The sequence below is a fragment of the Pinus tabuliformis genome, chromosome 1_1 (assembly GCF_031772625.1).
Source record: "Pinus tabuliformis cultivar Carrire ecotype Pingquan chromosome 1_1, CPIR1, whole genome shotgun sequence".
Taxonomy (NCBI): domain Eukaryota; kingdom Viridiplantae; phylum Streptophyta; class Pinopsida; order Pinales; family Pinaceae; genus Pinus; species Pinus tabuliformis.
In genome coordinates, this window is record NC_142297.1 from 571,661,577 (window position 1) to 571,678,440 (window position 16,864).

Genomic DNA, 16,864 nt, shown 5'->3' on the forward strand with positions numbered 1-16,864 from the left:
CAGTTTAATGGGGCGATGATTGGAAGCACAACAAGGAAGAATATGCATTCTAGACTCTAGACCATGAAGAAGAAAAGAACTTTGAACAAGGAATCTGTCTAACCTTGTAGCGATATGTCCCAGGTCGATTCTTTTGTTTGTCCATGTGTATTTCCCGGACGATGGCTTTATGTCTATCATGTCCCAGTCTTGGAGCAAGTCTTCGACCCATTTCCGTGCCTGGTCCCTAACAGTGCTACCTCCACATTTTTCTGATAGGGATAAGGTGAGATTAAAATCCCCTGCTATAATTATATTAGCCAGTTCTTCAGAATCTGCCAGACTTCTGATGGAGTCCCAGCAGAGCTTTTTCTCTCCTGCGCTGACAGGGGCATACACATTAAAGAGGGAGAGTATCATACCTGATTCTAAGTGCTGCAGCTTTGTGTACAACCAGTGGGTGTTTTTTACTTCTCTGATCTTTTTGAATTTGTTTACATTCCAAATAGTGCCCAGTCCACCTAAAGCGCCTCGAGCTAAGACAACTTGTCCTTCGCTTTTCTTCCACAACTTTTTTCCGATCTGGAGGAAGGCATAGTCCTCCATTTTAGTCTCCTGGAAGAGGAGTAGATCGAGAGATTCTGTTCTTATCAAGCATCTTGTGGCTTCTTCTTTAGTTCTGCTCCCCATACCCCTACAGTTCCGGGAGATGATCTTCATCACTTGCATTTTCGATGGTGAGCTCCCCTAGAGCTCTGAGACTGATTTCTGTTATTCTTCGAAGTATTTGCCAACAGTTTCTCGAGGGTTGGTTGACTTCCCTGGATTTTATCTTTGTAAGTCTCTTGCTCTCTTTTTTCTCGAGCTGATTTTCAACCTCTTAGTGATCTTCTGGCCGAGGTCTGCGAAGCACCTATTTCGCCTTCTTCTTCTAATTCCTCTAAGCCTTGCACATCCTCTGTCTCTTCGATGTGGATCTCTTTTGTTCTGTCCTCATTGTTTTCCACTTGTTTTGGTCCCGAGGGGGACTCCTTGGGGGTCGATCCTTCCTTCTGCAGCTCTGGTTCTTGGATGTCTTCTATCGCTGAGCTTAACTGAGCGAATTTGTTTCCTTTCTCTTCCATGTTGGAGGTTTGGTTTCTAGGGGCTGCCTGAGGGCCAATGCCATTTGTATTACTCGTTTGAGTGGATTTATGGGAGTTTTTGGACCTTTTAACCTAAGTCCATCCTTCATCCTTGCCTTTCTCCATTTCACTATTCTTTGGACAGTTTCGAGCAAAATGCCCATAAACCTGGCATTTCATGCATTTGAATGGAAGCTGCTCATAATCCAGCTTTTGAACGTGAGTCCAACTTCCAACCCTGATCTTTACTTCCTCGGGCAAGACAACCTCCAGGTCAACTTGAACGCAGATTCTAGCATAGTCATGTTGATCTTTGTTATTTGCTCGGTCGATGAACTTGCCCAATGTGTTTCCAATATGCTTTAGGGACTCCCAATTCCAACAATGCACTGGCAGATTGGGTAGCCTAACCCACACAGGAACGACTGTGGGAACGTCAACTGATGGATCAAAATCTGGCGTCCACTTGTTGAGGTATAAACCCTGAGGACCCATGAAGTAGGGACCGTTTCAGAATATCAGATCCTTATCTTCCTTGTCTGAGAATTCAAACATAAAGAATCCCTTCCCTAGAAAATACGAGGTGACGCCATTTTTGATCAACGGAGCCCAATTCCTGGCAACCCAGCTCTCCGTGGATTTAGGGGAGGGCCAGAGGCCCGTGAACTGACCAACCAATGCTCTCTCAGCCAGAGAAAGGGCTACCTAGATCGGACCCTCAGGGGGGAGCGAAATCTCAGGGATGTCATCCAAACGTTTCACGAACTTCGCAGCCTCCGAAACTTTCTTCTTCGGAAGGGATTCCAGGAGTTTGAGAAAAGCTTCAGCATCAGAAGGGGGAGGAGGAGCGGGTGGCTCCATTACAACAACAATCAGCTATCAAATCTGGACCCCTCAAGTCATCTCAGAAGAAAGAGCGGAAAGGAGCCCAGCAGCTCAAGCGGATACTCAGAATGTCGCGCAGGAAGACCAGGGCGCCGCACAGGGAAACTCCGCACAGCAGGAGGACCGGATCGCAGGCCCCAAGAGGCTGCGGAGCCCGCCGAAGCAACCAGAGCCGAGCCAAAGGGATGCAGAGCGGCGGCTAGGTCAGTAGTCGTAGCGAAGTCCGAATCTCGCACTCACTGCATTGTTACATGGCATCATAAACTTAATTTTCCACTTGTATATCACGATGTGTTCATGTAGTCTTTGTACAACTCTTGCTACTGGTAATCATGTCACTTTTCTTGAGGCTTGGATTCCTCAAGGCTCAAATAAATTATATACTTTACATCTAAAAATAACCTCTCACTCTTCGCTCTCACTCTCCTCTCTCCCTCACTCTCTCTCAAGTCCTCTCTCTCCCTTTTTTCCCCACCTCCTTATGTCTGCCCCCGATCTCCCTCTCTCTCCACCTCTATCTCTCTATGTCTTTGTTATTCCCTCCCTCTCTCCTCTCTCAGGAATATCTTCAAGATATTTAAATATATCTCAAAAGTAAGTTTGTGAGCATTACGTGGGAAAAATAAAACAAAACAAAATTAAGTGTCAGCCACATATTCAAATATAAACATGTATAAATGTAAAATGTAATGATTTCATAACCATATTTAAATTTAATTAATAAGCACATAAAAACTTAATACTTACAATAAACTTACAATATATAAATATTTTTATCCATGCATATTCACCTCCACTTTACAATGGATATTATTAACTTGTAAAGAGACCTTGTTACAGTACCATGGGCCAATACCATGGCTTATCAATACTAGATGCCCAAAAACCATATTTAAATTTAATTAATAAGCACATAAAAAACTTAATAATTACAATGTAACAAGATTTTTAACAATGGATATTTACCCCCACTTTACCATGGATATTATTAACTTGTAAATAGGCTTTGTTAGAATATCATGGGACAATACCATGAATTATCAATATGAGGTGCCAAAAAACTATGACCCACTTCACAATCAAAATAATTTAATTTTATAACATTTTTTTTAAATTAAATATAAAATAAAAAATGATTATAATTGTTTTTGAGATATAGTTAAACCCTCTATCCTCACGACTACTAAAAATATTTTGTATAAGAGAGAAGGAGAGAGGGAGGGAGAGACACATGGAGTTGAAGGGGGAGAGAGAGGGAGGGAAGAATAGAGAGAGAGAGGGGTGAGACATAGGGACGTGGGACATAAAGGGAGAGAGAAGAAAGAAGAGAGAAAGGACTTGAGAGAGAGAAAGAGAGAGGGTGAGGGAGAGAGGAGAGCGAGAGGAAGAGTGAGTGGTTCCTTTCAGATGTAATGTATGCTAGACATCTGTTGAAAATGCAACAAGAAAATCCTAATTTAATTTTATACTTGAATTAATTTAGGAATAAAATTATAATTCCACATCACATGACAACTTGTATTAGTTAACTAAATTAAATTGACTTAGTTGGCTCAGTTAATTCAAGTTGAGGGCCTAACTTGAGTCATGTAGAGTGTCTCCTACATTATAGGATCCCTCGTTGAGTTTATTTTGAGTTGTAATTAATTAATTTAGTTTAACTGAGTTAAATTCAGTTGAAATAGTTCCAACTGATGGAGGAAATAGTAGGAAGTGAGACAATGGTGTGTTGCTTCATGTGTTCAACCAATTAACTGATGATTCACTCATAAATAACTCATGCATGTCAGATTTGCGAGTTGCCCAGTTGAGATTGGAGTTCAGGGACAATGTATAGTCATCTGAATTGTACAAGTGGTGCATGCAATCAAAGAAAGGCCTATGAGGATTGCGCAATTCATATTGAGGAATTTTCCTAATTAATAGGGGGCTAATTCCCAAGGAAACAACACAGGAAAATACAGACTTGGGCAAGAAAAAATTTGGTTAAGTATTTTCCTGGGCTTGTTTAAAAAGCTGTGACGCAGATAGAGATAGTGCAAAGGTTATTCGAGCTTGAGAAAAGCATTGTAATCTTCTCATATTTTATGACTAATGCAATATACATATAACAAGGATTTTCAACCGTGGCTTTCCCTAGGAAATCATTATGTAATGTGCTGATTGAATTCTTTCTCTTGCATGCTTCGTGATTTCACGATCATTTAATTGTTTCGACTAACGAGTAGAGTAGATTCAAGTTTATTGTTTTAGCAAATTACAATTAGTAGTTTGAATCTGCAAGGAATTTCTACATGGTATTAGAGAATAAATCACTCTAGAAGAGGAGAATACGAGTTTGTATTTTGCAGGTGAAATCGAATTTGCAGTATCATTCTTAAGAATCAGAAGGATGTTGTTCTATGGATTGAGACTCGAATATGCCCTTGAGGGTAGTTCAAACTATATTGCTTGGAAGGACAGGATGGAGGCAATGTTGGAAATGAGTTTAAGGAATTCATAGACAAAGATATTCCTAAGCCTCCAACAACTGATGCTCAAGATATGGTAGAGTGGAGATGTGTTGCAAAGGCGAGAAGGATTATTCTAGAAGGAGTTCGAGATCATATTATCTCGAACCTCCATGGTAACGAGACTCCATATGCAATGTGGAAGGCCTTGACAATCCTGATTCAAAAGAGCAACGACCACAAAAAGCTGGCACTGAAGGACAAGCTCAAAAAAATCAAGATGGAGAAGGGTGACATAATACCAAAGTACTTGACCAATGATCATGCAAAAAGATCTTTAATTGAAATTGTGATTTATTCGCAGTTAGAAAGTGTTAATGCATGATTTAAAAACACCATTAAATACATAAGCATGGAGAACTAAATAATAATATTGCAACAAATTAGAACATCAAACCATGAGAAGAAAAGTGACGCAAGAGATTGATAACAGAGTTCGGCTATCTCAAAGCCTACATCTTCGGGCCCAGTCTTCAACGGGGATGCCTTTATATTAGAAATTCAAAGTCCAAAAAAAACATCAAAGTTACATCAACAAGATCCCTAGCTAGTCCAGTTGTATTCTGCTCGACCTCAGAAATCTGGCGCAATTGACGGCGCTGAAAAATACTCTCTATTGGAATAACCTTACAAAGTTCTGTCTCCAAATCTCCAAAGCTACACAAAAATTCTTTTATGTTGTACAAAATGTCACAACTCTCCTCTTTTTCTTCCTAGCATAATAATATATAGTGTTTGTGGCTGACCCAAATGTCAAACATGGCACATTTGTTATAACAATATCGCTCTATTGTTATAAACCCACTTATATTTAGAACCGCACTATATAAAACTGTACATTTGGTTTTCGGTGCAATGCACATAACAACCATCTACTATATTTAATTCTGGTGTGTTTCATATGGTTTCTAAACTTAACATATAGTTACAACCCAAACCCATAGTGATTACATATCATTTGCCGTTCAATCAAAACAACACATACAAATCTTTATGTATTTGGCGGTCAACAGAGCCATAGACCTGTGGCTTGTGACGGTTTACAACTCCGACGATTCTGTCATGTGAGCACGATGATAGAACCCTTTGCGGTCTCGGTGGAGCGGTGGATCCGCAACAGACCTCAACTCGTGGCATTTCGTAACCATTTGCATGTGACAATTCCGGCGGTTTTGAATTGGCTCCCAACTCCGCGGTGGTTTCGTGCACCATGCTAAATATATCATAAACTCCGTTTAATACCTTTGCTGCGTTAACATATGCATATTATATGGTTCTTCAACCATATGTACTGTGCCCATATATTATATGCATTTATTTGTAATATGTATACACTTTCCATATGAAACTTTAATAACGTTTAACCATTTTGTAATATTCCCACTATATATGCGTTCAACCTTATGTTGCCATGGTTTTAAACTTTGGTTTCATGTCTTAATTTATATATGATGCACCATATTTTTAATATATGGTCTATATATATTAGTTTTTATATAATGCATTTTAAATATAAATTTTAATGCACTATAATAAAAATCACTTTTAATGTCACCATATATATCCAAATCTCGCCATGCAATTAATTGGAGACATTACCACTGTAACGAAGCTGGAGATCTGTCACTGAGCTGAACTTGTACTTCTACCAAGTGTCAAGTAGTGAAACATTATTCCGTCACAAAATTCCACAAGCAGTTTCTTATTCGTTCGGAGTCCAAATGCACTCGTTCAAGTTGTGTTGGAGTCGTTTCTACGAGCTCTACGCAATGATGTTGCTTCCACCTGAGTCCAGTAACTTTGGATCATGTTCACCTATCAATTCTAAGCCTTCCCAAGAGCTGGCACAACTACCAAGATTCGATAAATGGAGGGAGAAGCTACTAAAGTGGGAGCATTTGTGGTCCAACTTGGTGAAAGAATATATTAGACTGAACACTAGAGATGGATCATCATCCAAGCATGATGATGAGGATAATTGTGCCTTAGTAGGAAACACAAAGAAAGGGAAAGAGAAGTCATCCCATTCCAAATAATATTCTAATTAGGGTGGAAAGGAGTTGTTGAAGATTAAATTTTTTCACTGTCATGAGATGGGACACTATGCCACAAAGTGTCTGCACAAGAAGGCAGAAAGAAGCCCCAGGAGGAGCAACAGGTGAAGCTCTTGCTTCACAATTTGAGTTGGATTTCACCCTCATCGCTTGCATGGTGACATCGGTGATGGGTAGTGTGTGGTATCTGGATAGTGGAGCCTCATTCCATATGACTGACAACAAAGAATTCTTCAGTGACTTAGAGGAGAAGAACCTCTAGATGCACATCAAAATGGGAGATGATGGAAGGTATAACGTGACTGACATCGATACTGTTATTTTTCAGAGGGAGTATGGTTCTACTCTCACATTAAAATATGTCATGTAAGTTACGGGTTTGAAAAAGAATTTGGTTTCAGTTGCTATGTTGGAGGACTGTGGCTACGATGTGATATTCAACAAAGGAAAGGATTCCTTCGTCACATAGCCTCAGGACAAGTGAAGCTAATTAGGGTTTGGGTGAAGAAACTCTAAAATTAGATGTAGAAGACCGTGATGCTTTGAGCACAAAAGTAGAGAAGGTGGAGAGTTGAGACATCGGTGAGTTGTGGCATAGAAGATTGGGTCACTTGCACCAGAGAGATTTGACGATCATGCAAATTTTTTTTACAGTACTTCACAAGGGTACACTAGAACAAAGAGATACATGCAAAGGGTATACATTGACAAAGTACACCAAAGCCACCTTTCATGATAAGGATAGTCAAGTGCAAGCGATCCTTGAAAGAGTTCACTCAGATATGTGTGGACTGTTCTCGATAGCCTCCATAACCAAACACGGATATTATGTAATATTTGTAAATTTAAATCACTTGTTGAGAAAGACATTGATAGGAAAGTGAAGGCTCTGAGGAGCAATAGCAGTGGAGAATATGTGTTGAATGAATACAAGAATTTTTGTGCATTAGAATTCATTCGTTTAAGTTAATAGCACCCCATAACCCATAATAGAATGGGTTGGATGAAAGGAAGAACACAAGTATTGTGGGAGTTTCATGGGCAATGTTACATGATCAGGGCCTACCATTGCACTTGTGGGTTGAATCATGGAACACAATTGTATATGTGTAGAACAGGTGTCCTCATCGGATTCTCGGGATGAGTACACCAAAAGAAGATTTTTTTAGCTAAGAAACCAGACGTGGCACAATTCAGGATCTTTGGTTCATCAGTTTACTATCATATTACCAAGGATGCAAGGAAAAATCTAGATCCAACAACTAAGTTGGGCATATTTGTGGGGTACACTGATACACCTCATACCTATCAAGTGTGCCTACCATCTCACAGGATGACAGTGGTTCATAGAGATGTGAAGTTCGATGAAGATATGGCCATGATATGTTCCCTTGAGAGGGAGCTTCAGTTAAATGCAGATGAGGAGCTTTTAGCTCCAAAGGAATAACCTTAGGATGATGTGGAACAACCACATGGAGAGGAGCAGAGAGTGGAAGCACCCACTCATGCAAAGACTTCCAGAGATGGAAATAAGTGCACTAGAGAGGCTGACAAATTGATACATAATCCTAGAGATATTGTGGGAGGATCCACATCACAGTGCAGGGAGAGGAGGTCACTAGATTGGTACACTGGTTGCATGGTTCTGATGAGTTAGAGTGTAGATATTGAGCCATCCTCATTTGAGGAAGCAATACAACAACCAGTATGGATTGATGCCATGCTAGAAGAGTATGAATCCATTATCAGAAACAATGTTTAGGAAGTGGTCCCAAGACCAACAAATAAGTTAGTGGTGAGTTCCAGATGGATTTACAAGGTAAATAAAGTAGCATATGGGAGTGTGGAGAAATGGAAGACCGTATTTGAGGCCAAAATGTTCTCTCAGGTGGAGGGAATTGATTACGAGGATACCTTTTCTCCAGTAGCAAGGTACTCTTCAATAAAATTTATTCTAGCACTTTCAGCGCTGATGGGATGGAAGATACATCAGATGGATGTGAAGACAACATTCCTCAAATAGGTGATTGAGGAAGAGGTGTACTTTGAACAACTGAAAGGATTTGAGACCTTCAAAAGAGAGTTGCATGTGTGGACTCAAGCAAGCGTTGTATGGATTAAACCAAGCACCCCGTGCTTGGTACATCACGATTGAAAACTATTTCACTAGGTTGGGTTTCACCAAAAGTGAAGCAGATGCAAACCTTTACCATATTGTGGTTGAAGATAAATTTTTGATTATAGTATTATATGTTGATGATTTAATTCTAATAGGTGATGGGAAGTTGGTAAAATCTTGCAAAGAGGATCTTGCAAGAGAATTCGAGATGAAGAACCTAGGTCTCATTCATTATTTCCTTGGTGTTGTGCTTGTCAAAAACCCTCCCATTTATTAACGTTAGTAGTAAAATATTACTTTAATAAATGGGGACCCTCTCAAAAAATATATATACCCAAAAAATCAATCCTAGCATGTAGGTATTTCTTTTATTTTTAGAATAAATTAAGATATCAAACAAAACCTATAAAACCATTAAAATGCTACTTTTTCACATTTAGCATGAAATGCATCACAAACGATACCTTTCTAACCCACCACGATCTACAATGAAACAATAAAAAAAGCAAATCTATATTCAAAAAACGATCATAATGTTAGAAAGTCCTTAAAGCTTCTTTAAAAAGCTAAAGTCTCGCATCGCAACATTGCTGTTTATAAAAGACTTCTCTTAAGAGATTACCCCGAAGGATTGCGATTTGCGAAATTGTGATGGTATAATAGCCTTATCGCATCGCATTTCAGTCATACAACACAAGCCTCAACCTATTATATGCCGATATTGCGAAATGCGATCTCAACCTGGACCCACCTCTTAATCTTTCCACCAACACATGCGGAGGTCCATTATTCGTTAAAAAGAAGCCTGACAAGTGATGACGCTTATTTTTCGCAACTCGCATTTCGCAGAAACTCAAAAAGTGGTAAGTTAAACGAAAATGAATTATGCGACATAGCGATATGCGATATTGCTTTGCAAATCGCAAAATCGCTATTATCGCAGTTTAAAGGCTCACCACCCTAGGAGATTGTTTCCCGATTTACGATGTGAATATTTATGGACATTCAAGTTAAAAGATAATGGATCATTAGTGGGAATTTATGAAGAATTAATTGCATTTGTGTGTGAAAGGTCATTTAGCATGATTTGATATCTTCTTACATGATTTCAAATAAAACACCTTTATCACCTTTACTGGTTTTCTTCATCGATTCATTCCTACGTTCAATATCATTTTTATTCGATAAATTATTCCTCTTGAAACTTTCAGGAAAAAGCCGCAGAACAGGATGCCAAAAGCAATGGTGAAGAAAGGGAAAGTAGTCGCCTCTGAGAAGTCAGAAATGACTCCTCTGTTCACGGATACTACATGTAATAAGGAAGCAGGGACATCTACATGGGAGGATATGTATTAGTTATTGGAGGAAGAACAACCAAGGATTCTTGAGACAATGATTACAGTTGATGGGCGCGATTCCTCTGATGCTTCCATAACTGAGCTTGCGTGCTCATTTCTGCACTGAATAGCCGCACGACCAAAAATAATCCCCTATATCGACATGGTTAAGTGGATCATTGACGACGTTGATATATCTGACAGAGAATTCAAAACAGGAGGCCATGAAGTTATAGGATCTTTCACTCCAGATAACCTAAGGCTTATGTACCACCTACCGGAGCCACAGGTTACCTACAACAGGCAATTTGTTGAGAAATTTGTTAAAGAAAAGGAGGACCCGACGGACTGCACAAATAATTGGTCAAATAATGATGAAAGAATCAAGAAAGACAAAAATGGTATGTACGCCACCGCATTTATTTGTTCCACTTTCTGTTTTGCTGTGGCTATGCTATGTAGACTATTTGGCAAACCCAACAGTAACAAATTCTACTCATAATGGTTGCCCTTAATAGATGCAACCATTAATGCAACAATAATAGATTGGGCACAAATCATGTCTGATAATTTAGCTAAATAAATTATAGAGTATAGAAGGAAAAGAATTATTTCTTCGAGGGTTTACCCTCCGTTTTTCATGAGTGCTTATTGAATGGATGCTATTAGACATGCGGTGAAGGAGGGATGAGCAAAAAATTGAAGGAGTCAAAGAACGCCATTTGGCCTCAATTTCCTATGTCATGTGGAGTGTTCGCATTACATGACCTTGGACATGAGTTCAAGGAAGTAGATAATATGTTGTCTCTACAATTACCTAAGTTCCCAGAAAGACAATACGACCCATTCGGTATTGTCAAGGATTTTACCACTATAGTCAAAATAAAAATATTCAGTAATGAGAAGGACCCATTTGATGATGTTTTCTTACAGAAGAATACCTTCAAAGAAGTGAAGCATATGGCACAGATACTTTTTGATCAAGAGGGTCTTGAAGCATTTTATAGCTATAGAGAAAAGAGATTATCAAAGGTCCCATTGGACCAATTGTTAATTGAACCAATAAGGGAGCCCACTCCTAGTGTAAGCATAGATGGTGACTCTAAGGAAAAATCTAAAACTAATTCTGGAGAGGAATCCCGAGAGAAATCTGCCAAGGGATCTAAGAAGTCATCAAAAAATAGGAAAAGCAGGAGCAGGGAATCAATCAAGGATACAACCCAGTCTGCAGCAAAGACAGATGAATAGACTTCGACCATCAAGTAGACTGAAACCCATACTCCCTCTATACAACTAATAAAGCCTCGGGTAATTAATTTGGAAGAGGAGTGGGATAATTTCAACAAAAAACTCAACACAGAGGAACAAGCACCGGAGACGCAAATGACACATCAGGAAACAACTCCGAAAATTATAACAGGGGGAATTGTGAATACTCAAGAAATAGAACACATTCCTGTTACCCCCACCTCTGAGATTGTTTTGAGAATAGAAGAAATTCCCCCTCTTGATGTATTTTACAGCCCACAACACAAGGCCATTGTTAAGAGATAGAGAAAGAAAAGAAAATTGGAATCCACAATTGCTACCACTTCAGAAAATGAGCCGATGGATGTCCTTTGGAAAGACTCATCCACTGACCCATCAACGAACCTCACCAGGCTCTCGCAGTTCACAGGTGCATACGCTATGGAAACCATTGACAAAGCAACAGAGGTACAACTATTTCTTAAAGAAAAAGAAGACAAAATTTTGTCACTTGAACAACAGTTACAACAAGCCAAAACCAACCAACAAGCAGAAATACAATTGGCTAAGCTACAATAGGAGTTCCAAAAAATGCAAATAGAACATCAAATCAGCTTGGTAGGTAAGGAGGCACATATACAGAGCATAACAAATCTACATAAGGATGACCCAAAGATTGATCAGTTTGTCACCGAAGCACTCGGCCTCAACTCCTAGCTCACACACCAAAAAGAATTGCTATGCCAAAAAATCTCGTAGTGGAACTCTCACTGCGAAACAAGTGACAAATTAACAAGTCAAGTTGTGGAAATGCGACTTGAATATGATGAAATTCTTAAAAAGGTTTCAGATTTCATAACTTGGCAAAATTCTGAAAATGGGAGAAGAGCCGAAATGCCCAAACTGGATGAATCACACAAGGATATCTTATTTGCAAGTTGGGATTCTCGGCTCAAAGAGGCAGAACAGGCAACAAAGGATGTGGCAGCGGCGGCAAACAATGTCACTGAAAGTGTAAATGAAAATTTGCATAGTGCTAATCTTGTGGCAGAGACCACCCCACATTTCCTTCCGAATGCAAAACAACTTGAATTATAGTGGAAACAGGCAACAGAAGAAAGAGCAGAAGAAATTAGGCAAGTGACCAGGTTAAACTGGGAGGCATATTGGCAATATCTGGTAAAACCACACAACCAGTGGATGACCCTGAGATGCCTAATTGTTTCTACCGAGAAAATGGTGCCAGCGCTCATCAATGTCGTGTTTACAGGACAACTGAAAGCCGAAGTCGGCCAACCTACACTCCTCAAGACCATGCTAGATATTTGCGATCTAAAAGATCAAATGTAGGATTAATCATTATGCACATCCTTATTTTTGTTTTATTTTTGTTAAATTGAGGCAGGTCGTTTAAACCTCCTCAACTTTTTTTGTAATAATCTATTTTTAGTTTCATAAGTTAGTATTTAAACCCCTCTCATGCATTTAGAGAGGGGTCCAGAAATTTTATCAGAAACATTCTTCAGAACATGCACTTTTGTCCCTTTGAGGAAGTTCTGGTGAAATTAATGGAACAAGATTTATTTTCTACTTGAATTTGACATCTTCTATTGAAATTGCACTTCTATACTCTTAAATGATGTTGGATGATTTGAAAGTAGATCAATATTGTTGGAGCACATGAGTAGAATGTATTATAAATGGTACTTTTATCTCTTAATTCTTTTTACTTATGTGTCAAGCAATAAATTATCTTCAAGTTATTTATGTATGAAAGTTTGAATTTTTGATTGCCATTATTGCACTATTGTATGATGATGATTTATAGTTTATGCTAAATACATGAATGATTTTTATGCGATATATCTCTCATATCGTTTCAGCTAACTTTTTATACGAAACAATCATTGTTAAACGGATTCACTTCTTATCGTAATTGAATGATCTTTATTATCAATTGCTTTCAGAAATCATTTTAGATTGCATATATCATGTTACTCCCGAGATAGTTATAATTAGATAAATAGGATAGTTATAATTAGATAAATATTTTTTATTAGGACAAACTGCACATGATTATTAGTTAGATTTAGTTTGAGGATAAGTATTACTCCAAAATCTCAAAACATCATCCCGTTAGCATGAGCATAAAAATAGATTCGGAAACTGGTCCCATCATCCCTAGTTGGAGCCACTATTCCAAACGGAAAAGGAGTTGTCCCAAGGTCTGGAACGGGTGGTTATCTCCCTTTGTTGAGGCAATGTTTTTCAAGCCTTCAACATATTTGGCACTAGAAGGAGGACCATGACTATGAATGGCAAGTAAATCTAAATCTACAGGCCATTCTAAGAGTAAAACCCCCTCACCATCTCCTCCAACTTCTTTTTTGCATTCCAAATCTCCTATTCCCAAGCGAGAACTTGAAAAGAAAAATACAGAGCCCACTGCTGAAATCCTAAATGAGCTAGGCAGTTCTTCTGAACCCCCTGAAGTACAATCTTTGATCCATAAATTGCAGGGGATTTCAATATCTCAAGAAGAATCTGAGTTATCCCAAGGCAGTGTCACTTCTCAATATACCCCATCGCAACCGCTAACTAGAGCACAGAGTGAAAAACTTGGAATCCCACCATTTGAATTCCCTCTACCAAGTCGTAAAAGGGCTAAGAAGACACCATCAGAATCTCACAGCGAGGTTCTTTCATCATCATCGTCCATTCCATCCATATCATTGCAAGGTCACACACCTGCTTCCCAACTCCAGATCGTGATTCACACAGGTACAGGAGCTGCACCATCCTCTACCCAATCACCTTCAACCACTGCTTCACCCTCTTCTACTAATATCCCAACAATGGCACAGAATCAACCAAGGCCATGGACCAACCCAGGAGTTGTTAGAATGGATGGACCTTTGTCCCAATTGCCAGCACATCCAAGATGGTTACCTAAATTTAACCCTGATAATGGCCTGTTAGCTGAAGAACATATAAATAATTTCATGTTGTCCATTAATTTGAATGGAGTAGCAGAAGAAGATGCAGTTGTAAGATTATTCCCATATACTCTACAAGGAGCAGCAGGATCATGGTACTTTTCGTTACCATCAGGCTCTATTAATAGCTAGGATGCTTTTCAAGAGAAATTTTTAACTAAATTTGGAGATGATAGGTCTACAACAACTTTGATAAATGACCTCTCCAATTTGAAAGTTGAACCAAAAGAACCCATTAAGGACTTCAACTCTTGTTTCAATAAGTTATTGAATAAAATACCTACGACGTCCAAGCCTAGCAATGAGGTCCAAAATGAATGGTACATTTCTGCTCTACCTTCAAACACAACCATCTTCGTTGATAGAGCTGCCAAACCAACGTTAGCAGAAAATATGAAAGAAGAAATAGCTGTTGAAAAACGTATCTTGGCCGTAGAAAAGAAAAACGCATTAGAGGAAAGAAAATCCAAGAAAGTAACCTTTAGAGACGATTCTAGGAAAAAACCACCAAAGGATCCTTTTGATCTGGAAGGGTTACAAAAAGTCCTCAAGACCATGTCTAACAAAATGGTTGACATAAAAAAACAAGTAGCAGAATCTTCTTCCAAGAAACCTTTTAGACCATATAAAAGGAATGCCCCAACTGATCCTAAACCTCCAAATGTTATATCAAACGCTGAATCGGATGGAGATGAGGAAGAAGCCTCAAATGAAGAACAAACGAACGATGAAGAAATAGTGGAATTACAAGGAATGTGGGATTTTATCCTTCCAAATGAGGAAGATCAAGAAGCACTACTTGTTTCCACTAGAAGCAGAAATTAGCTTGATCCACCTCAATCAAGTTCAAAACAGAAAAATTCAATGCTCCCTCCTAGAGATAAAGTCGTAGGTAAGAAATCTTCACCAATATCTACTCAAACAAACCCTACCTAATTAGATTCTTCACCTTCATCCAAAACTCTGAAAATTCCTGACGAAATGGAATACAATATTATTGAGGATATGAAGAAAAATAGGGAAAACATCGCCTTTCATGAGCTTAGTAAATTAAAACATCATCAAAAGCTACTTTTGAAAGAACTCAAAGCAGTTCCCACTACCCCGCTTCCCGCCGTAGTAATATCACAGGCCACTTAGGAAATGGAAATACCCTCTAGTATTTCTGCAAACAAAATTGATCCAACCTACATCGCTCTAATTGGAGGAAGATCTAAATCTCATACTCCACCATTTCTCCTTACTTTTGAAGTCTTTAATAAAAACTTGCACAACTATTTAGTTGATTTTGGTGCTTCATCTAACTTTTTTCCTAGAACAGTCTGCACTAAGTTAAACGTCCATCCTCAGAAACCTGCAGTACAATTAGATCGGTCTCAAGTCAAAGTTGTAGGAGAACTTAATCAAGTAACCATTAGACTTTCATCAAACCCAAAAGTTTGTCAAGTCATTGATATAAGCTGATATTCATGAATTCTATGGCTTAATCCTCAATAGGGACTGGTCAGAAAAGCTCCATGGTTACTTCACAACCGACTGGTCTCACATGTGGCTTCCCTATAACGACAGGCCAGATCAGATAAGGGTTGATCGAGAGAAACATAAAAAATATACAATAACATAACTGGAAGGAGAAAATGAGCCGGTAGCATATAGCAATAATATAATCGGAAACATTTCTGTTGAGTCATTCATATGGAATTTCAATGCTCATACTTCACCTTTCGTAGAAAACCCTGTTGTATCTCAAATCGAAAATTATTCCCAAACAGACACCTCTAAATGTGTGAATTTTATAGATAAACCTATACATAAATCTTTATTTTGGAAATTATTTTTTGATGGATCTAGATCCAATGATGGAGCAAGGGTAGGATGCATATTAGTTAGCCCAGAAGGGGAAAAGACTATGCTAGCATGTAGACTTGAATTTGATTGCACAAACAACATTGCTGAATATGAAGCATTGGTTCAAGGTTTGTACAAAGCAATTGGTCTTAATATCAAATACCTCCAAGTGTTTGGAGATTCCGAAATTGTCGTTAGACAAGTAAGAAATACTATACACTGTCTGTCAGGACATTTGAAACACTATCAATCGTTAGTCCAAGACCTGACCTCACATTTTACAACGTTTAATATTTCCTCTATCCCAAGACTCCAAAATGCTAGCACTGATCTCCTAGCTAATGTAGCTTCCAAGCTTATTCCACCAGAAGATTACAACCTAGATTGATTCTCCATTGAATTAATTTTTAGGCCGTCTATTCCTGATAATATCACCAACTGGAGAGTCTTTAACAACGATCCTGATATTGTAAGCTTCCTCACTTCAGAAGGCTCTTATGATGACCAGATAGTTGATGAAGACCAACATGACAACCAACTGAAGCAAGAAACCAACAACAACACTATACCAAAATCTGTAGTTAAATTGGAAGATTTATACGACCTCAAAGATAGATTCAAATGATCTACTAATTCAAAACTTCAGAGTTCAACTCTGAGGTACGAATTGATCAATCTTGGAACTGACACGAAACCACAAAATATCAATCTAGGTCTCAGACTCACATCGGAAGAAAAATCAACTTTAATACCTCTGTTGAAAC

At 38.6% G+C, this 16,864-nt stretch overlaps 1 protein-coding gene across 1 annotated transcript; it reads right to left on the minus strand.

Moving 5' to 3' along the window:
- Positions 1-1,196: 1,196 nt before the first annotated feature.
- Positions 1,197-1,598, minus strand: LOC149214463 (uncharacterized). Its single transcript, XM_089389401.1, has one exon. The coding sequence runs from the start codon at positions 1,596-1,598 to the stop codon at positions 1,197-1,199; it is 402 nt and encodes a 133-aa protein (XP_089245527.1).
- Positions 1,599-16,864: the final 15,266 nt, after the last annotated feature.